The sequence below is a fragment of the Nuphar pumila genome, chromosome 2 (assembly GCF_984573655.1).
Source record: "Nuphar pumila chromosome 2, dmNupPumi1.hap1.1, whole genome shotgun sequence".
NCBI classification, from domain to species: Eukaryota; Viridiplantae; Streptophyta; class Magnoliopsida; order Nymphaeales; family Nymphaeaceae; genus Nuphar; species Nuphar pumila.
The window spans coordinates 45552425-45574709 of NC_143250.1; the positions used below are offsets into that span (position 1 = coordinate 45552425).

General features: G+C 36.5%; 1 protein-coding gene across 1 annotated transcript in view; it reads right to left on the reverse strand.

Annotated features, from left to right (window-relative positions):
- Positions 1-20392, reverse strand: part of LOC149845389 (pyruvate kinase isozyme G, chloroplastic-like) — a 90748-nt gene extending 70356 nt beyond the window's left edge. The window contains exons 1-2 of the mRNA XM_089995729.1: positions 20038-20392; positions 16673-16948 (exon numbers count right to left, since the gene is read on the reverse strand). Coding sequence (XP_089851855.1) covers positions 16673-16948; positions 20038-20268 — 507 coding nt within the window. The 5' untranslated portion in view covers positions 20269-20392. The remainder of the gene's footprint in view (positions 1-16672; positions 16949-20037) is intronic.
- Between the last annotated feature and the right edge of the window lie 1893 nt (positions 20393-22285).

The following is a 22285-nucleotide window of genomic DNA, read 5'->3' on the forward strand; positions in this document are numbered from 1 at the left end:
ACAATTTGGTTGTTGATCCACCTATACTCGAAGAAAGAATCTAAGAAGTCTCAAGTCCTTCATGTGAAAATGCCTATGAAGAATCGACTTCAACTGTTGAATCTTAATCTCACTACACCTTGTAATAATAATATCATTCACATAGACTAGAACAAGAGTACTATCAGATCCTTCACGCTGCACGAAGAGATAATAATCACAGTGACTTCTCTCAAACCCAAGTGATCTAAGCACAATGTTGAAAGTATCAAACCAAGCCCTCGATACCTGCTTCAAACCATAGATCGCCTTCTTTAATTTGAGAACAGTAGATTGTGTGTCTCCTTCTGGTAACCTGACCGGTGTTTCATATATACCTCTTCACATAGGTCTCTATGAAGAAAGGTATTCTTTACATCCAATTGGTACAAATTTCATCCATGAGAGACAGCAAGAGACAATACAATCTGAATTGTTCCCATTCGAACGACGAGACTGAAACTCTCATTGAAATCCAACGTGTTCCTGTGTAACCCTTTGTTAATAACCCTTGCTTTGTAACGCCCTACACTCCCATCAGACTTGCATTTAATCTTGTATGCCCACCAACATCCTACTACATCTTTATTTGCAGGCCTCGACACCGCTTCCCAAGTGTCACATTCATGCAAGGTTGTAATCTCATCATTCATCGCATCTATCCAACATTGATTTTTACTAGTTTCAACAAAGGAACTCAGCTCTTGAACATCATCAAGGGCAGCTCCATGAAACTGAAAATCCAAAGAAAAGGATTCATAGCTAACCATCTTTCAGGTGGGTGCTTAATTATGGTAGACACAAGGATCTGGGACCTCTGTGGCTGAACAGTGACATCATTACCGGATTGATCTAATTGTTGAACTGCACTATTTCCAGAAATGATCAACATGCTGATATACAAAAGCATCCTGGCTGGTGACATGCGTGTCTACTTGGTGATTTTCAGATTCACTTTTTATGACAGAATCCTCGTGATTTGATGCATCAGCTGAACCCTTTCTTCTGCTGCGCACTTGTTTGAAGAATTGGAAAGGTGGCTGCACATGTGGCTAAATGCAAGCATTTAATCGTGGAGCTTCTATTCTTTGCTCTTGATGTTCAGCAGGCCTGTTTTCAGCATGTTGTGCTGTCTCTGTTGAAGGCCAAAAGGCTTGAAGTAAACTGTTATCAGGAGGCATAAACAAATTCCCACATATATCCTCGTGAAAAAACACTACAGGAGATAAGAATCATATTGGCAGCATGATCATAGCATCTGTAACCCATGTATTCATAGTCATACCCAATGAATTGACACATGGTGGCTCTTGAAGACTGCTTGTCTGTGAAGAAAACGTCAACACCCATAGGCATGCAACAAAGAGTAATCCGGGTGTGACAGCAAATATGAAGAGTCTAAACAAGGGCATCCTTATTATCAAATACATTGTTGTATGGAATGCCTCCAACCATAGTCCAGCCTTCAGATTATCATTATACATCATCACCAGGGTTGTTTCTGTTAAAATATGTGTACTCGTACACATATATGTATGTTGAAATATAATCCTTAAATGTACATATATATATATATATATATATATATATATATATATATATATATTTATATATATATATAAAGATACGTATACATATATATATGTATACGTATCTTTATATATATATATATAAATATATATTTTCTCTTCCTAAAATACCCTCAAGGGTATTCTTGTAATTTGTCATTTTACGCATATTCCAATTGGAATATGCATTGTAATATTTCTTTTATTTTCTGTTTTTTTTATTTTTGTTTTTCGTATTCGTACCATATTGGGGGGCTCCCAATAGAGACGTTGAGAGCCCCCAACGGTCATAAATGTGACCGTTGGGGGCTCTCCAACGTCTCTTTTGGGAGCCCCCAAGGTGGTCCCTTTTTGTGCTTATAAATAGGGGCTTTCCCCTTTGTATTCTTCGCTCCAATAAGGAGCTTTTGCTCCATGTAATGGGTGTTACACCCTTATTTTCTTCAATGATATTAACTTATGCCTTATAGGCATTTTTGCCCCTTTGTGGGTTTATGTGTTAGCACATTATGTGCTTGTATTTTCCCTTTAGTGGGTATATTCGCACTTCATGTGCATGTGTATTGGTTCATTATTGAACCCAATATATTCAAAGCCGCTTCTTTACATGGTATCAGAGCAAGGTTACGATGGGGTTGTCTCTTGGTGCAACGAAAAGCGTAGTGCTCAAGAAATGGTGAAGTATTCATTGTTCCTCTCCTTTTTAGAAGTTTTCGGTATGTATCTCTTTTCTTAACATATTATGCATTATGAAACTATTTTTCTTGCACATTTAGTGTTTTTGATAGTTGAATCATTTTCTTTCACATTTCGCGTGTTCGTATATTTTAAAATATCTCCTTTTAAATTTGGTAAATTTGTTTATTATAATTCTTGGTTATATATTTATCGATTCTTCATCACATATAATAGTAATTTATGTTTTGCAAAATTGTTTTTCAATTATGTGAGATTTATGATTTTTTCATAAGAATTTCGTGATTAACCTATAAGTTAACTTTTTATATAATTCTTGTATAAGTTAATGATCTTTGCTAAATTTTTGATATAATTCTTGTATGAGAATTTCTCACATCTAAATCTTTGTAGTTTACTTTTTTATGAACCCTAAGTAGTTCTTGTTAATGATAAATATTTATGAACTCTTAAAAGTCTCTCAATGGTTTTGGTTTATTTAAAGAATTTTGAAAAATTATTTGTGATAAATATGTTGTAGGAACCATTGTGTTCATTAGGAAAAATCTTTTAAAAATCTTCTCACACTATATAGAATGCATAGTGTATCTATTGCATCCTTTGGTATAAAAGATTTCATTAATTTTTTATTTTTCTTATAATGATACAACTTTATAAAATGTTTGTTTGTATTTTTCACATAAGGTTTCAAAACCTCTTGATTGTATCTCTAAGGATGCCTACATTGGCCATAATATGGTCTTCTTTGTCTTAAATTGCATTTATCAAGCATATAATTGCATAATTAAAGCTTGAGAGACTCAAGCATTTGTTTTTTTTTATGAAATACATGCATTATTGCATGTTTGCCTTTATTACGCTTTTTGTGTATTTTGTTCAAGTGATTGTGAGAGTGTCTTCGTACACTTCTTTTATAAAATATTTAAAATTATATGTGTATTGTCTATTCATAGACATTTTCACATGGTACTCTATTTTCAATAAAGAAATATTTTTATTGCCTTCTTTAGGGCTTGTGTTTGTTTTTATCCTTTAATGGACTTGTAAGATTGTTTCTTTTATCATTATAAATGCTTCCGCAATATCTTGGTACATGTTGTCCTAAATTTGCACATTTAAGATTATTGTCATTTTACATCTTGGTATACATATAATTGCAAATTATAAAGGCTTGATTTGTTTCTTGGATTATTCTAATTCCTTTCTCACACATGACATAGCTTAAATATTTCATATTGTGTTTATTAATTCTTTTTATAATGATCATGATTGAACATAATTTCGTATATATGCAACATTATTGTTATATGGCATATTGTTGTGATTAATTATGTTGGACCTTTGAGTCGGCCCTCTTTGTAAAATCACATATTTGGAAAATGTTCTCCCTAAGAGTTCATTGTCCTTTTATGGCATTTATCTTCTATCCATCACAAGGTATATGATGCATCAATCCTTTTTTATGGCCCTATTGTTATATTAGAGATAATTGTTAAGGTGAGTTATGGGCACCTAGTGTTATGTCATTTTAGATTGTTCATTTGTCATATTATAGATGGTGGTTGAGGTGAGTTATGGGCACCTTGGGACTCTAGAATGATTTGGTATATGATCTTTATTATGAGTATGTCACTCGTTTGATTTTGGCCATTGATCTTATGGATGCTCTTATTTATATATGTGATGGAAATATGGTGTTTTGAAACCTTAAATGTTTTAAGGTATACTAAAATCAAGGTTTTAAGGATTATTGCCCAACCTTTTATTGTTTATGAAACTTATGAGTGCATTTGCACATTTGTGATTTTGTGCTTTTGTGCTTTTGTGCACAAGTGTTCTTGGTGTGCGTATGTTCACACATTTATTCTCAAGAATATTGTTCTATTGGTTGTAGTATCTTGTTGAAGATACTTTTACATAGTTTATTCCAAAATATGGGTATTCTTTTTTGAAAAATATTGTTCTATTGATTCAAGGTTTTATTTATATGTTTGTCATTACAAGTTTTATTGCCTCAAAAGTCTTCTCCTTTTACAACTCATATCTAAGTGTCATCATATGTAGACAAGAATTTTATTACACCTTTGTGTGTTGGTAGCCTGTTGGTTTTTGTTCTCTTGGTCTAGTAGTTGAACACACTTGTCTTGAGTGTTATTATATGTAGACAAGGCACGTTGATTCACACCATGGTGTGTGATTATAGTCCATGTTGGCATTTGTGTCCTTGTTCTAGTCGTTGATATGTATGCCCATGGTTGGCTTCTTTCACTCAATTCAAGTGTCATTTTATGTAGACAAGAGATGTATTGTGTTTTTAGCCCATGGTTGGCTTGATACTCTTGTTCTAGTAGCTGAACTTACTTGATCTTGAGTGTATTTTTACGTAGACAAGAGATGCTTTTGGTCCATGTTGGCGTGTATTCTCTTGTTCTTATCGTTGATGCACTCATTTCAAGTATTATTATATGTATACAAGAGGTTCTTTTGCACACCTTTGTATGTGTTATTTGGCCTTTAATGGCATTATATTTATATTTTTGATCTAGTAGCTTATACACTTGATTTATGGGGTTTGGAGGACTAATGAGGTAGTTGCTTGTAGTGGATGAACTATTATTGAAAGTTATGAAATTACATTCATTTTTTGCTTTCTTTTTACAAGTGAATCATATCTTTGATATGCATATTTTAAAATCAAATCAATATTTTGGCATTTAATCTATATATTAAGTGCTTATGGTTTTTTGGCCACTTTTTGATATGCAAAATGAGTTTTTTTGTCATTTGAGTGAGATTTTCCTAAAAGTGTCTACTCAAATAACACTCATTATTTTACCTCTTAAATGGATTTAAAATCTTTTTGAAATCTTGTGCTTCATACACTCTTTTTATGCTCTTGAAGCATTTCCCTCTTGAAATCGCTTTCAAAGGAATTGCTAAAATCAATAACCCTTGTATTTCTATATGTTTGGAGCATGTTCATTAATGTTTCTTTTAAGTGTTGATTCATTTCATGATAGTATATGCATATGCTCATTTTGGCCTTTTAGGCCCTCATTCAATGAAGTTTATATAACTTATGCCTCTTCGTAGGCTTCTTGTGGTATCCCTTAGTGGACCATTGTGTTATTCCCCATTATGGGGTTGTGTTTGTCCAATGTTGGACCTTATGAATGCGTTATGCATTTTTGCAATTTGTTTTCGCCCACTATTTAACATGATATATGATTTTGAAACCTTTGTTTTCTAAATTTTTTTCATGCTAAAGTAATTATCATATCCTGTGCTTCAAATTTCTATGCATAAGTTATAATTTTGCACCTTGTTAGGAATGTTCCATTTGAGTAAAGTGCAAAGATATTTTTTACTTGTTCTTTGTTGTTATTCCACAGGATCTTGGAGATAGGATAAAAAGAAATACCCTGGATGGATCGGGAAATGTGTTCACTATTAGAAGGCAATTGGAGGAAGGCATTCTCAAGTTTCAATAGCATCCTTACCAAAGCCTCTTGGAGTCTTGCCCTTTTTTCAATCTTTTTGTTTCCCCGCAAAGATTGAGGGGGGTGTTAAAATATGTGTACTCGTACACATATATGTATGTTGAAATATAATCCTTAAATGTACATATATATATTTATATATATATATAAAGACACGTATACATATATATATATGTATACGTATCTCTATTTATATATATATATATTTTTTCTCTTCCTAAAATACCCTCAAGGGTATTCGTGTAATTTGTCATTTTACGCATATTCCAATTGGAATATGCATTGTAATATTTCTTTTATTTTCTGTTTTTTTATTTTTGTTTTTCGTATTCGTACCATATTGGGAGCCTCCCAATAGAGACGTTGGGAGCCCCCAACGGTCACAAATGTGACCGTTGGGGGCTCTCCAACGTCTCCTTTGGGAGCCCCCAAGGTGGTCCCTTTTTGTGCTTATAAATAGGGGCTTTCCCCTTTGTATTCTTCACTCCAATAAGGAGCTTTTGCTTCATGTAATGGGTGTTACACCCTTATTTTCTTCAATGATATTAACTTATGCCTTATAGGCATTTTTGCCCCTTTGTGGGTTTATGTGTTAGCACATTATGTGTTTGTGTTTTCCCTTTAGTGGGTATATTCGCACTTCATGTGCATGTATATTGGTTCATTATTGAACCCAATATATTCAAAGCCGCTTCTTTACAATTTCCACGATTTGGCGGTGTTTTCATCGAGCAGCACCATTTTGTTGAGATGTCTTGGGACAACTCAATTCACGTTGATTTCCATTATCGTGTAAAATGTGTGTAAATTGGTTTGATAAGTATTCACCACCACCATCACTATGTAAGGATAGAACTTTTTGGAAAAAATCAGTTTCAACGTGCGATTTAAATCTACGAAAGGCAAGTAAACTTAATCTTTTGACTTCAAGAAGTATATCCAAGTAAAGCAAGTGTAATCATCCACAGAAATAACATAATATTTAGATTTGACAAAGACAAAACAGGTGAAGGACCCCCGAAATATCTGAATGAACGAGTTCAAAGGAAAATGAAGCTCCCTTATTACATCTTGAAAATGAAAGTTCATGGTTTTTACATAAGTGACAATTGACGCACAAAGAAGAAAAAAATCTACTCTTAAGGTCAATGAAGACCTTTATTACATAGGACACAAAGGAAACTAGAATTTCAATGACCTAATCTAGGATACCAGACATCAACCCCTTTATCAACTTGTTGACCAGCAGACGCGAACAACGAATGACATGTCAACAACGAAGATAACAAAGACGAAAAGTTAAAAGAGACTCTAGAGCTTCATTCAAAACATAAAGGTTCTCGCATCCTTTTCTCCAACAAATGTTTATGTCGTGTGAATTCCCTTCACAGAGACAGATGATGAAGAAAAATAGATGCAAGAATTAGTATCACCACAAAGTTGGGAAACTGAAATAAGATTCTTTTGGATATTTGGAACAAGAAAAGTGTTAGACAAGAAAAGAGGACCATTGCTTGTTGGAACAACAGTTGTTCCTACATAAGTAACATGGTGGTGTTTACCATTACCTGTAATCACACTTCCAAAATCATGATAAGGTTCAGCATGATTTACCTGCATCTCCCCCGTAACGTGATGTGCAGCTCCTGAATCCATGTACTAGACCTGAGAAGGTGACACTGAATGTTGCCCTGACATAGAATATGTTACTGAAAAAGATTGAGAATGCATGTTCACAACTCATAGATTTCTAGTGGGATTATGACGAGCGTTCAGTTGTCCCAAACTAGCACTAAGAGCAACTGAATCATGAGAACCAGTAATTGATGGTGCATATGTATTGGAAAAGGCTTCTACAAAGTTTCGAGGCACACTTGGAGAGGAAGCAGGAGGAGCACCCGCTGCCACAGAACGAAATTGATCCGGTATAGGGATTGTTGGCAGTCTATGTCACATAGGTGTGGGTGCGGATACGGGTGCGAATGTGGCGATGCAGCACTTTAAAAAAACTTGTGTGTGGGGGTGCACGGGTGCGGGGAGGTATAGTTGATACGTTGGAACATAGCGCCAATAACAATTGGAAAATGTGTGCCCCTTCTTCCCACATATTTGGCATGTCATATTCGCTTGATTAGGAGTAGAATGTGTGGGTAAAATACCTGCTCCACGATCACCAAAGTTCGTCCACGACATGTCCTCTAACACGAGAGAAATTGAAAGATTATGCAACCATAACTTTATGAACGGTTTCATCCTTGTGAGCATCAACATAGTTCTCAATCGATCGAGGACGTGGTGTGGTGTTCGCATACACTAGCAAACATGTACTTCGGACCTAGACCTCAGATAGTCTTTATGCACACATCTTCATCCGATAGCGGGGATCTTATCGCCGCAAGCTGATCCACATTAACCTTAATCTTGTTGAGGTATTCTATGACATTTGAGTCACCTCTTTTCAAATTGACAAACTCTACTTTTAATTGGTACACATTTGAAGTGATCTCTTCATACCACTTATGCAGGGTGCCCCACAACTCTTTCACTAGAACACCAGAGGGAATATGTAGAAGTACTGCACAGGACAAAGTGGTTGTGATGAAAGCTACCGATGAATGATCATCTTTGCGCCAAGAGACAAATGTCGGATTTTGGATCATGGATGTAGCCGCCAAGGCTCCCTATACCCATGTTTAATCAGAGTATACAAAATATTTTTTTAGGGATGTCACCCAATATATATATATATATATAGAGAGAGAGAGAGAGAGAGAAAGGAAGGACATGATCTAGATGCTGGTCAGATCAGGAACGATGTACAGATTTGAACAAAATTCAGATCTGAAAGAGAACAAAGGGAAAAACGAATCTAAAATAAAGAGTTGTGGGTGCGTGTGCGGGTGCGGTCAACCCTATCCTGGGTGAGTTGACCGCACCCAGGATCATTTAAGTCCATTCTTGTTTTGGATTTTTTTTAAAAAAAAAATTTGCCCAAATGGGCTGCGAAATTTTTTAAAAAAAAAAGTAATGCTGACAGCAGCTGTCTGTCAGCTGCTGCTGCAGACAGCTGTCTGTCAGCTGCTGACCCCCTTTATATATATATATATATATATATATATATATATATATATATATATATATATATATATATATTTTTTTTTTTTTTACATTTTTCCCCTGCCGCACCCCCGCACCCGGGTTTTTTGGAAGTGCTGAATCCCCGCACCCGCGCCCTCACCCGCACCCATGTGACATAGCTTGGAGGCTAAGGGACGTCCAGCAATAATCTGTTAGGGCTGGTGCCTCAAGTACATATATTAATGACAAGAAGAAAGGACAAAATTGTCCTCCGTACAATGAAACATATTACACACATTACATTCAGCTTTGGATCTTTAAATCTGATCCGTATCCACAACCCATATTCCTGACATAAAGTAGGTGTCGACCAATTGCCACACCAAAAAAATATCCAGGAAGCCCTTGACCAAAATTTGTAATATACACTTATTTGACTTATGAAATCTGAAAATCATCACCTCCATAAATATGATGTCAGTCACACGGAGCCATTTCAATATGGTCATTAATCATATAGAAAGTAAGCACTGGTTAATCAGTTTGCTCCTATGAAACCCAAATGACTGAACAATGCTACAAAGAATCATGTCTCAACAAGAATAGTCTTTCCATAAATGGGCACCTTAAGGAATGAATCCCCTCCTATGATGGTTGCTTCCATGCAATCTTCATCTATATTCTGAGCAAGATGGTATTTTTTTCACTTTCTCAAAACAGCACTTGTATTATTGTCAAAACATAAATAGGTTGTTCCAGAAAAGGCAATACAGATATCTCCACAAGCTGGCGACACAACCAGTTGCTCAATGAACTAAAATAAATTCCATTTTGTCCATTGATCCTGTAAATGATAGTGGTACATAGAAGGACACCCATGTATACTTTCAATGGAAGATTTCGTAAACATTTGTGTGACAACTTTCAAACAAATTGAAGACAAAGAAAAAAGAAAATCAAAGAAACTAAACTTCAATACAACTGTAACATGAAAGTACTAGTTAAATCTAGTTGGCTTGTAGCTTGTAGGCCGGATGGCCTACAAGAATCATATGACGATAATTCCTATCAACAGTCACCTTGAATACACGAGACCATCAATTTAACTGCAAGTCTGCAACCAAGGTGCCAGCTGAGCTAGTCTTGAACTTATAACTCGATGAAATTACCAAAGCTGGCAGATGCACATAAATTTCTCAAGGCTACGGCCAACATTTCAGGTTCTCAACTAATATGGAGACAGATGAGGTTGCACCTAATATAAACTTCCTGCTTTATATGAACATGACTTGGAACATCAGCATAACTAATTCAATCCATGCACTAGTGCAGTACATTTAGTAACTCATAGCATCCCTGCAATACATGAATAGTTTAATACACTTGAACCTGCTTCATGTTCCTCTCTACCATTCTAAATGTAATCAGCCTATAGGAACCTTAAGATACAAATAACATTGAGCCTATATATTAATTGAGAGGCAATTTTAACACTAAATTCACGATTCACATGGTTGCACTTTTATGAACTACACAACATATCTGAAGTGGTTACTTTCAAAGCTGATAGAAATTATGATGACATTAGTGAAAAGATGTCACGACTGGGCCTGGATCTCAGGATCCAGACCCAATCTGTTTTAGTTTTATTTAAACACATGCTCATTAATGGCATGTTGTAATTTTACACTTTATGTAACACCCTAATTACACTGTACGTGTATATAGTGAATGAAAAGAAACTGCAGACCCTAATTTTTGGGTTTTCTGCAGCCACCAACGCCTCTCTCCCTCTCTATTCCTCTTCCTCTTGTGGTTTACGGTGCAATACCAATTTCTAACATGGTATCAGAGCTTCAGATCCTTCCTTGAAGATCGTTCCAGCCCCTTCATCTTCTTCTAAGGTATTTTTCTCTTCCTTGAAGATCGTTTATTTCCTTCCTTCACAACCCATAATATTTGATTTCTTCTTCTCCGTTTTATTTCTCTTCTCGCTGATCTTTCTTTCTTTCATACTGCTGCATCAGTTTTCTTCTTCTCCTGTTTATTTACCCACGTAATATCAAAACTCATGTTTGCGTGATTTCATTGAAATCACGTCAAACTCGTTCTTTTCTTTCTTTCATATTGACGTCAGAACTGAATCTGACCCGCACGATCTGTATTCTGCCTTGATTGGTTAACAGCACTTTATCTTCCTCTCTACCTTGAATTTTCTCCCATTTAGAAAGAAACCACACTGAAGAAAACACATTGTTTTCATATTAACGTGTTTCCTTGACGACTGAATACTTATTTTCCTTTAGAGCAGTTCTTCTTTACTGCATATTCTGTTTTTCCTGCCTCGGGTTTGCAGGCTAAAAAAAAAGGGAGGGAGTTCTCTGAACTTCAGTTATTTGTTCTTAATTCTTAATTCTTATTTTGTTTGCTCTAAAGTGACTTCTCTTTCCGGTCTCTTCATCCTCTTCGTTTTCGCTTTCCATTGACTATGGATTCATTCTCTTCTTCGCAATCTGGCCTTTCTTCCAACTTTCTCAGTTAGCTTGGGAGCCCCCTTATGGTCCCTTGAAGTGTATAAATAGGGGCTTTCCCCCTTGTGTTTGTATTGCTTTTTGAGAGCTCCTCTTTAATAAAAAGAGTATTTATTTTATGTGTGTAGCCTTGTTACAAGGCCTTTCGTATTATTCCTTAGTGGATCTCTTCTTTGTGCTAAGTCCATTGTTGGACATTGTGAATGCATTTGCATTCTTGATTCTTCTGCATACTTCATTACATGGTATCAAAGCCATCCAATTCTTCCAGGGTGAAATCTTGTCTCTCTGTTCACTTCTATATATTCTCTTGTTGAAGCAATGGAGACCAAGATCGACCTATAATTCAAGCTCAATGAAAAAAATTACATGATGTGGGCATCCGCAATGGAAAATAATCTCAAAGGAAAAAAGCTTTGAGGTTATATTATGGGGATCGTTCCGGAACCCCAACTTAAGCTCACAAAGATGGAAGGAGGTCAAGAAAAAGCTCTTGAGGGAGATGCTTGCCTCAAAGCAATAGAAGACCATCAACGTCAAGTGGAAGATTGGGAAAATAACCATGCAAAAATCTTAGCATGGTTTATGAATAATGTTGAACTTAAGGCATGTGCCAATATTGTCAAATTTCGCCGAGCCAATGAAGCTTGGTTTTTTATGAAGGGTACGTATACCCAAAAAGATCTTGCAAGAGCCTATTTCTTGCAAGAGAAAGTTAGAACTACAAAACAAGGGGATATAAGCATCCAAGATTACTATAGTGCTCTAAACCCTTTGTGGGATGAATTGGCTATAGAGGATGTTGAGCTTAGACAAAAACAAATGGAACAAAATAGATTGTTTCAATTTTTATTTGGACTTTGTCCCGAATTTGAACAAATGAGATCCTCACTACTTCATAAATTCATTATTCCTCCTTTAGAGGATGTCATTGCCAAAATTACTCAAGAAGAGACTCGACATGGCATGAGTAAAAGCATGGATGAAGTTCTTGTTGTATCTAAACCCGGCAACCATGTTAAAGCATACAAGCCACCTCATTTTGGAAAACAAGGGAATGGTGGAAGGAAGATGGATTATATGTCATCATTGTTATGAGCCGGGACATATCAAACCTGCATGCCCAAAATTAAATGAGACTTTCAAGCCTAAGGTGACTTCCGTTGAGGAATCCTCCACTAAAGAAGATGAAGGCAAAAACGGGGATCTCAAGGACACTCTTGGTCAAATATCCATGGCTCTCCAACAACTCTTAAAAGCTACTTTCTCCACCTCCGGTGCTGCCATTGCCTCTTCATCACCTCCCGGTACGTATTCTTGGATTTTAGATTCCGGAGCTTCTTTTCACATGACTCCCCATGAAAATGCTTTAACCAATGTATGCACTAATTCAAAAATATCTTGTGTCTCTACGGCCGATGAAACTTTTCTCAAAATAAATGGAATTGGATCTCTAGATCCTAAAAATTGTCAAAACTTTTTTGTTCCAAAAGTAAGAATAGTTCCTAAACTAAATCTCAACCTTTTTTCCGTCTCCCAAATTGTCGACCATGGATGTGAAATATCTTTCTCATCTCAAGGGTGCTTTGTGCAGGATCTCCAGTCCGGGAAGCGGATTGGGCAAGGCCATAGAAAGGGAGATCTTTACTACATGGATCACTTGACACTCCCTACAAACTCTTTTTGTACTTATGTCAAAGATAAAAGTATTGAAACTTGGCATAAAAGACTTGGACATCCAAGTTATTCTAAAATGTATTTTTTTCTTTTTGGAAACAAGTTTTGTAAAGAAAAAGATATCAATTGCAAAGATTGTATTTTTGGAAAAAGGAAGCCTATTTCATTTCCTACAAGAACCTTTATTTCAACTAGACCTTTTCCGATATGTGGGGACCATCTTCGGTTCTATCTAAAGGTGGTTATTGATACTATGTGACCTTTATTGATGATTATACTAGATATGTATGAATTTATTTTCTTAATCTTAAATCGGAAGTATTTACCTTTTTTAAAGAATTTTGTGCAAAAATTCAAAATCAATTCCAAAGTCACATATTCATTCTTAGATCTGACTCCGGAGGAGAATACCTATCAAATGAATTTCAAACATATTTAAAACAACATGGCATTTGTCATCAAAGATCATGTCCAAAAACTCCACAACAAAAAGGTCTAGAGGAAAGAAAACATAAGCATATCTTAGAAACCACTAGATCATTACTTATTTCTAAAAACATTCCTAAAACATTTTTGGGCCGAAGTCGGGTTAACCTCCACTTACTTAATCAATCGAATGCCGTCCTCAAAATTAAATAATATCTCTCCTTATGAAAAACTTTTTAAAGTTACACCCGATTTCAATCGTCTTCGTATTTTTTGATGTAAATGTTTTGTTCTTTTACATAAAAGAGATAAATTATCACCAAAGGCAATTGAATGTGTATACTTAAGATATGGTGAAAATCAAAAAGGCTATAGATGTTTTGATTATAAAAACAATAAGTTATATGTCTCAAAAGATGTGACATTTTTAGAAGATGAGAATGGATTCGAAATATTAGACAAACAAAATAAAATTGAATATATGTTTTTAAATTATCTTTTAGAAGATAAAAATGATGAATCTTTAAGTCATTCAGAAATATTAGAAAACACACATAATATTGAAACATCACCAACTAATGGTGACAATCTACAAGTTTACACCCGACGTGAGCAAGAGAAACCTATTAGTGCTTTAGAAAAATTCTTGCGGCTTAATGAATCTCTAGAAGAAACTTCCCTAAGGCGCTCCTCTAGAGAATCAATTTCACCTAATAGTTTTGTTTCATATGAATCTCTCTCACTAAATTATCGAGTTTGTCTAATAGCCTTACATTCATACTATGAGCATTCTCATTATAATTAAGCAAAAAATATATCGCATTGGATTGAAGCAATGAGGATAGAACTAGATGCTTTAAAGAAGGCTAAAACTTGAGAATTAGTTCAACTTCCTCCAAATAAAAAAGTTATTGGATGTCGTTGGGTTTACAAAGTTAAGACAAAAAGTGATGGTTCCTTAGAACAATATAAAGCAAGATTAGTGGCTAAGGGATACTCACAAGAATACGGCATTGACTATGAGGAGACTTTTGCCCCCATTGCTCGAATGACTAGTGTCTGAACCCTAATTGTTGTAGCATCATCTAAGAAATGACATATATTTCAATTAGATGTTAAAAATGTCTTTCTTAATGTCAATTAAATGAAGAAATATATATGGACCCTCTGCCGAGAATTACTCTTGAACAAGGTCAAACTCTTAAATTATTAAAAGCTTTATATGGTCTTAAACAAGCCCCTAAGGCTTGATATGATAGATTTGGTGCTATTATGATCAGTTGAGATTTCGTTCTTGTTATACTGACACTGCTATCTTTGTTAAAAGTGCAGGTAATAGTATTATTATTCTTTTGCTTTATGTTGATGATATGATCATCACAGGCAATGATGAAAGTGGTATTATTGATGTTAAAAATATGTTAAAAGATAACTTTGATATGTCTGATTTAGGCTTCCTCGAATATTTTCTTGGCATTGAAGTTGTATACTCTCCCCGAGGGTATATATTATCATAGATGAAGCTTGTTGCAGATATATGTTCCAAATCTAGAATTTCATATGACAAAAAGGTGGAGACTCTAGAGGTTATCAATGCTAAACTACGGTTGGAAGATGGGGTTCTACTGGATGATCCTACACCCTACAGACAACTCATTGGATCTCTCACTTATCTGACCATCACCAGGCCAGACATCGCTCACGTTGTTCACTCTGCCAGCCAATTTCAGCATGCTCCTACAACTGTGCATATGAGTGATGTGCTTCAGATTATTCGCTACATCAAAAACACTCTAACTAAAGGGTTATTTCTATCCTCACTCTCGTCATTAAATTTGCTTGCCTATATTGATGTTGACTGGGGAGGAAACCCAAATGATCGAATCTCAACTAATGGTTTTTGTGTCTTTTTAGGAGATTCGCTAATTGCTTGGAGATGCAAGAAACAGCAAAAAGTCTCCTTATCATCTACTGAAGCTGAGTATCAGGCTATGGCAACCACTACAATGGAACTTGTGTGGCTTCGAAGTCTTCTTCAAGATATGAGAGTTGAAATTTTTGATGCCTCGAAGCTTTGTTGTGACAACAAAAGTGTCATCTATATTGCCAGCAATCACACCTTCCATGAGCGGACCAAACATATAGAAATGGACTGTCACTATGTTCGTGATGAGTATCTTCGTGGGACTGTTAAACTGCCATACGTCACATCCGAATATCAGCTCGCAGACTTTTTTACTAAAGCGCTTCCTGCTCCCCGCTTCTTGTTTCTCCTTGGCAAACTTTCGGTCATCTCCCCGTAAAGTTTGAGGGGGGGTGTTAAAATATATGTATCAATACATACATATATATATATATGTATTTCTTCCAATACACCACAATACCTAATAGAGGGTATTATGGTTATTTCACACAATACCTATTAAAATATATATCAATACATATATATATATATGTATATATGTATTTCTTCCAATACACCATAATACCCAATAGGGGTATTATGGTCATTTCACACAATACCCAATAGGGGTATTTGTTTTTCTTCTTTTCTTTTTTGTATTTTTTTCTTCTTATTTTTTATTTTTTATTTTTTTTTTTTATTTTTTATTTTTTATTTTCTTTTTGAAGCCACATAGGGGGGCCCACCAATAGAGTCGTTGGGGGCTCCCAACGACTCTATTGGGAGCCCCCTTGTGTTCCCTTGAAGTGTATAAATAGGGGCTTTCCCCCCTTGTGTTTGTATTGCTTTTTGAGAGCTCCTCTTTAATAAAAAGAATATTTATTTTATGTGTGTAGCCTTGTTACAAGGCCTTTCGTATTATCCCTTAGTGGATCGCTTCTTTGTGCCTTTGCGCTAAGTCCATTGTTGGACATTGTGAATGCATTTGCATTCTTGATTCTTTCGCATACTTCATTAGAACCTACACAGGTAAATATGCTGAAGGCAATAGAACCAAAAGTGTGTGCCTATTCAACTTCAGTAGGAATAAGAAAAATAAATCATATAAGAGTTTTGAATTTCCAATTTAAAACATTAGTTACAGATCGTTATGTCAAAAGAAGCATATACATGAAAAAGATGTTCGTTAAAAAATCTATGCTGATCATGCAATCTATTTTGAACAATATACAAATAAGGCTGCAAATAACAAAGGAGAATAGGCATAATACATACCTTTGTATCGAGCATTATAGCGATCACATTATCTTTTGTTTGGGCATTGTACTCCCTAACAAGATCAATGGTTTTCTTATGTGATGCATGATCTCCATGGGACATGTTTAATCGTGCAACATTCATTCCCTCCTCTGCTAGTTTCCAGATCATTTCACGTGTATTTGTCATAGGACCAATAGTACATACTATTTTAGTTTTCCTTCGAGCACCTGTGGTTGTCCACGACTCAAAACGTGCATCAATTGCTTGATCATCAAGATTTGTATTTAACATCTGGACAAGTAGAATCAGCATAAGCTTGTTGCAGAATTTTGAAAACCACGCAAGTGAGTTCAGAAATAAGAAATAGAGGTAGATAAATATGTGGAAACAGAAAGGAGAACTTTCTAAAAAAGAGTTCAAGCCATGCCTCAATATGCAACAAGATGCGCCTCATAGAAAAATGAAATAAACCAATCATTGTCGCTTGTCACGTAACATCATACAGTCAAATTTTTCACAGCACAAGATAATTAAGAAAAAACTCCAACAGCAAGCAGAATGCCATTAAAACAATGGTCTGTAATCAACAGGCACCAATAAAAGTCAAAATGTCTCAAACAACCAAAATTCACAAAAGATCAGTATGTCAATATAAAGTCAAATGCAACTCAAACAACCAAAAAACATACAATATGAATGGAGACCTCATGTATAATATAAAAGAAGAACTAGGTTTAAAATTAACTAAAAAAGCCAACTAAAGAAATTATAGTTGTTTAATAAACTAATTTCACAAAAATTATGCCTGAAAATCCCCAAATTGATTAGTAACAAGTCATCCATTATTTTGGCACATCATCAACCATAGTAATAAATGAAAAGAAATCGGTTAAGCCATTTTTAAGTTCTATTGGTTTTAACTACAAATCAAAAACAAAACAAAGTCAACTAATTAGAAATTGTGAAACATATGATATCAACTATATCAAATATTTCCCACTCATGAGTGCATCAATTACAAATTAAGCCACATGGACAATCCATTTTGACTCCCAGTTTGTATCCCCTGATATAGTAGCCACATTGGACACTTTATAAAAATATCCATATCTACATAAATGTGGTCATAACCATGTGACAGATTATGAAGTGTTGCAAGCACTTGAATTGCAAATTATTGCATAAAGTAAGAAGCTAAACCAAAAAATTGCCACGAATAAAGAAATGCTTGTTCGAAAGCCAGCAGAAAAGATTCTCAGACATTAGCAAGCTTGAAGAACATTACATTAGCCAAAGGTAGCAATATGAACATTTAGGGATTACCTCGAATCTAAGATCCAATGTTTTCTAACTAGAGATCCGAGAATCTCTAGTTCGACCCCCCCCCCTCCATCGGACTTGAAATCCGAGGTTTTGGCCTAAAACGGGGATCTCATAACTTCGGTTTGAGGTCCTCTGTTTGCAAGGAGGTTGGATCTCATTCCACGAAACCTCGGTAGTCGGTTCACCTCAATTGATTCATGCACAAAGTTCAGAATGTCTATCTTGGGTCCTTGAACAATTGGGATATGTTCTCGTGTATTAGCTCCTTTCCCACCTCTTAGAAAATCCGAAAGTGACCAATGGCAACAAAACCAAGAACAAAAGCAAAGAGCCATGCCATATGACTTATTTTCTTAGAGATAAGTCAGATAACTTGCTAGAGAAATTAGTTTTTTGGTTGGGTTGGCAATAAGAGTTTTGATTGGATAGCATTTTTTGTAGAGTTTTTGAAAGATAATTAAGGATGTTGTGATGGCACATAACACCATTTTATATAGTCATCATTATAATTATCATCTTTTTGTTTTTTTCTTTTTCAAATGGTATCACCAAGAGCGCCACCAAGACAGTTATCATAATCACTGTGTGTCCATCATTATCACTGTCATCTTAAATCTCTCTCTCATACATCATCATTCCTATCAGCATCCTCATAACAATCTTCAATGTATTAAATTTATTGTCATCATTACTGCCATCATTTTATCAAAAACTACCACCACAACTGCCCTCATCTTCTTTATCCACATCAACACCAACCACCATCCTTTCCTTTCTCCCCCCATTGCCATCACTGTCCACCACCACCACCACAACCCTACTGACCACCGCCATCACCATCCACCACCATCATGATACTCCGTCCCCAACCCACTTTCACTCTCTTTTTCTTCCCTTTTATTTCTAGCCATCATCCAGTAATGGAGTCGCTAGACAATGGTTGCTAGTGGTGGATAGACACCACCATTTTTAGGCGATTCCAGTGCCGAGATGTCACCAAAAACAAAAGGCAAAGAAGACAAGGTTTCTCCTGCCTTCTCCAGTGATTTTCCATCAATGAGGTCATCTGAAAATGATAGTGACGCAGCCATCTTTCTAAGAAGGCACCCTTACAGGCATTTTCTACCCACCTCGTCTGCAGATATTGGCGAGAACATGCAGGGTCTTGAGGAGGAAAGTAAGAATTCAAATCTAGATTTTAGGATGTCATGCTTTCAGAAAAGCCAAATTGGGGTGCACCCCAACGATGCCCCAGTTTGCTTTTTCAGTAGGGCTAAAAAGAAAATGTTTTCCCACACACACACATTTTCAACTGCGTTTGTCGGGTCATCCGACCACGTATTTAGTGCTTCCGTGACTCGCATCTACACACCCTCAAGAAAGTATAACCATCTTGGTCTAGATATACTACAGTGTTGTGACAAACGTTCAAACGAAATGTTTTATAGCACACACATTCACTAACCAAAAAACAAAATCCCTGCAGAGCAACTCAACTAACATCAATACGATTACTTAGCAAACCCACAATGCCCACATCCCTTCTACCAATTGTAAGGGTGGGGATCATTACAAATCAGCCCTCATCCTTAAAAATAATCCCCCACCGCTCTCGTATCGTACAAATTCAAGATTCTCAACGCGGATAGGGAAATCAAACAGACTATCAATGAATCCAGCTTCATGGAGGGGAATTGCATCTCGCAACCCGTACTGTGGATGGGTTTTTCAGAGCGGTTGCATGATCGCAACGCTCTGCCCGGCATTGCCGTAAATCCGTCGGCAGGGGCAACAAAGACCAGGGACATGATGATTTCACGTCATCCTCACCTCCTTCCAGCTTAGCCGGAAGTCTGTTCAGCGTTCTGAGAGCATCACTAAACCCAAAACACCACTAAAAGACATAATTACCTTTTCTGAAACAATCACCGCCACTCTAAAACAAGGCAACCACGCCGTGTCGCAACGGATCTCTCACAGACACGTAAAGAAAGGCCGAAAGACGAAACGTAGAGAGGGTCGATAGAAAAGAAGAACATGAAATGGGAGAAACTCACAGCATCCGAGCCTCCGGAACGAGAGACGGGCCCGATCGGCCGATCGACCTTCGTCTCCTTCACCGACCTAACCCTAAAACCGCTCCTGGGCGATCTCCTCCTCCCTCCATCTCCGGCCGGATCGCGGCCCAGCCGCAGGAAACCGCACCGATCGGACGGTCGAAAGACGCCGCTCCCGCGCTCGCGGCCGATCGACGTCATCCGAGGGCCCACGATCTGCGATGCAGCCATCGGAGTAGAGACGACGACGGCGTGAGTGAGAGAGAGGGAGACAGAGCACTCCTTGTCTTCTTCAGATTTTTTTGAACGTCGGTTTAGAGAGAGAGAGGGAGACAGAGCACGCCTGTCTTCAGATTTTTTTGAACGTCGGTTTAGAGAGAGAGAGAATGTGCGATGCGTCTTATGCGTGTCGTTTGTCGACTTCTTCCCCGCGCGGCTTCCTCGGGTTTCCCGCTGGGCCCGGACGAAGGGTCCACGAGTCTAGGGATGGCAGTGGATAACGGGCCCCGCCCCGCCTCACCCAGTTTGGACCGAAACGGGGATAGAGGCGAGGATGAAGATTAAAATCTATTCTCGCGAGGGGATATGGAATTAAGCTTTTTTTCGCTCCCGCCTAGCCCCGCCCGGTTCCCAATCTATAAAGAATGGCTATAGATTAAGGTAAAAGAGGTACCTCGACTTGCCCTTGTTTGGACCCGAGATGGAGGTGGGGGTGAAGGTTAAAATCCATCCCAGTGCGCACGGGGATGGAGGTTCGGATTTTGAAACGGGACAGGGGTGGAGACCTTGTCCCTCACCCCGGTCCCCTGGCATCCTTACGCATTGCTGGGTACGGGTGCAATCGGGTCGGGTAAGTGATCTTACATACATATTCGCATTTGATTCATCTTATTTTATACATGATCCGTGTTAAAATCGCTTTAAAAATCTATTTTTATCATTAGTTTTGAGAAAATATATTGAAATTGAATTTATTAGAAAATCATGTTTTTAAAGCTTACCTTGTATTTTTTCAACATTTTATTTAGTTTAGGAATTTGTAATTAATGTTTGAATTAGTCTAAAAAGGTTTAAGTAAAAGTTTTAATTAGTTTAGGAATGTGTATTTTTATAAATACGCTTTTCAAAAGATTCTTTTTCAAAATTATTGAAAAACTACCAGACTCTTTTTAAAAAATGTGTTTAACCTAATATTTTAATATAAATAGTTATGTTCAAGGGTTGAAAAATGTTTTTCTAGCAGCCCTCTTGCCTCCCTTGCCTCTTTCCTCCATCTTCCCTTCTTTCTTCTTCTTATTCATTTTTTGCTGGGTTTTTTTCTCCTTCTATTTCTCCTTATTCTTCTTCTTCTTATTCTTTATTTTATCAATCCTCTAAACCCGTCTTCATTGGCTTTTCTTACCTTCTTCATCAGGTGTATGCAGCTGGGATCAACCACTTTCTCCTCTCAACCAGTCCATCGAAGATGATCCACAAGGTGAGTCTCTTCCCCCATCTTCGTAGCCTAGAGTCCTCGTATTACGTTTTTTTCTTTCATGTTTAGTTTGCTCGTGTTTTGTTTTTGCTTGTTCTAGCTATTAGATCAGATATTATTATTCTCTTTAGTTGTTGTATATTATTAATATATATATTTTTTATTCACTGTTGCAATTAGATCCGTCATGATCAAACCCAACGAGACTAGTAGATACATATTAGAATCTTTGTACTGGTGGTTTTGATACGTGAACGACAGGTAGGCATAGATATAGTCAACCATGCTTTTTTTTTAATAGGTAAACAACACAACACTTCTCGCTGTGAAGAAATCAATTTTTTTACAATGTCAAACACGTTAGAGTTTGACGCTATAAAACAGGTTCAACGTGAAACTGCCCTCGTTGCTAAGTTGTTAAATTCATCATAGTGTTTTGTTTGTTTTTTGTTGGTAACGTTGGCTATAGTTAGTTATTAATTGATCCTCGTATAGATTGGTTATTTCATAAAGATTAATCTAATGCTAGTTAACGTTTTTCATAGATTAACGTCAGTTGATGTTTTGTTTTTTTTATACTAGTTTAGCTAATATAATATTGTTTTTGTAACTAAGAATGAGTTAGTATTTTCATTAGTCGTGACTTGTTTGCATGAGTTAGTATTTGTTTAGTGGTTCTATGTATTAGCCGTGATTTGAGTCATTAGCTATACGTGTTGGTTATGCTATTTTGTTAGCTACAATTCATTGATTTAGTCATTGTTTTATTTAGTT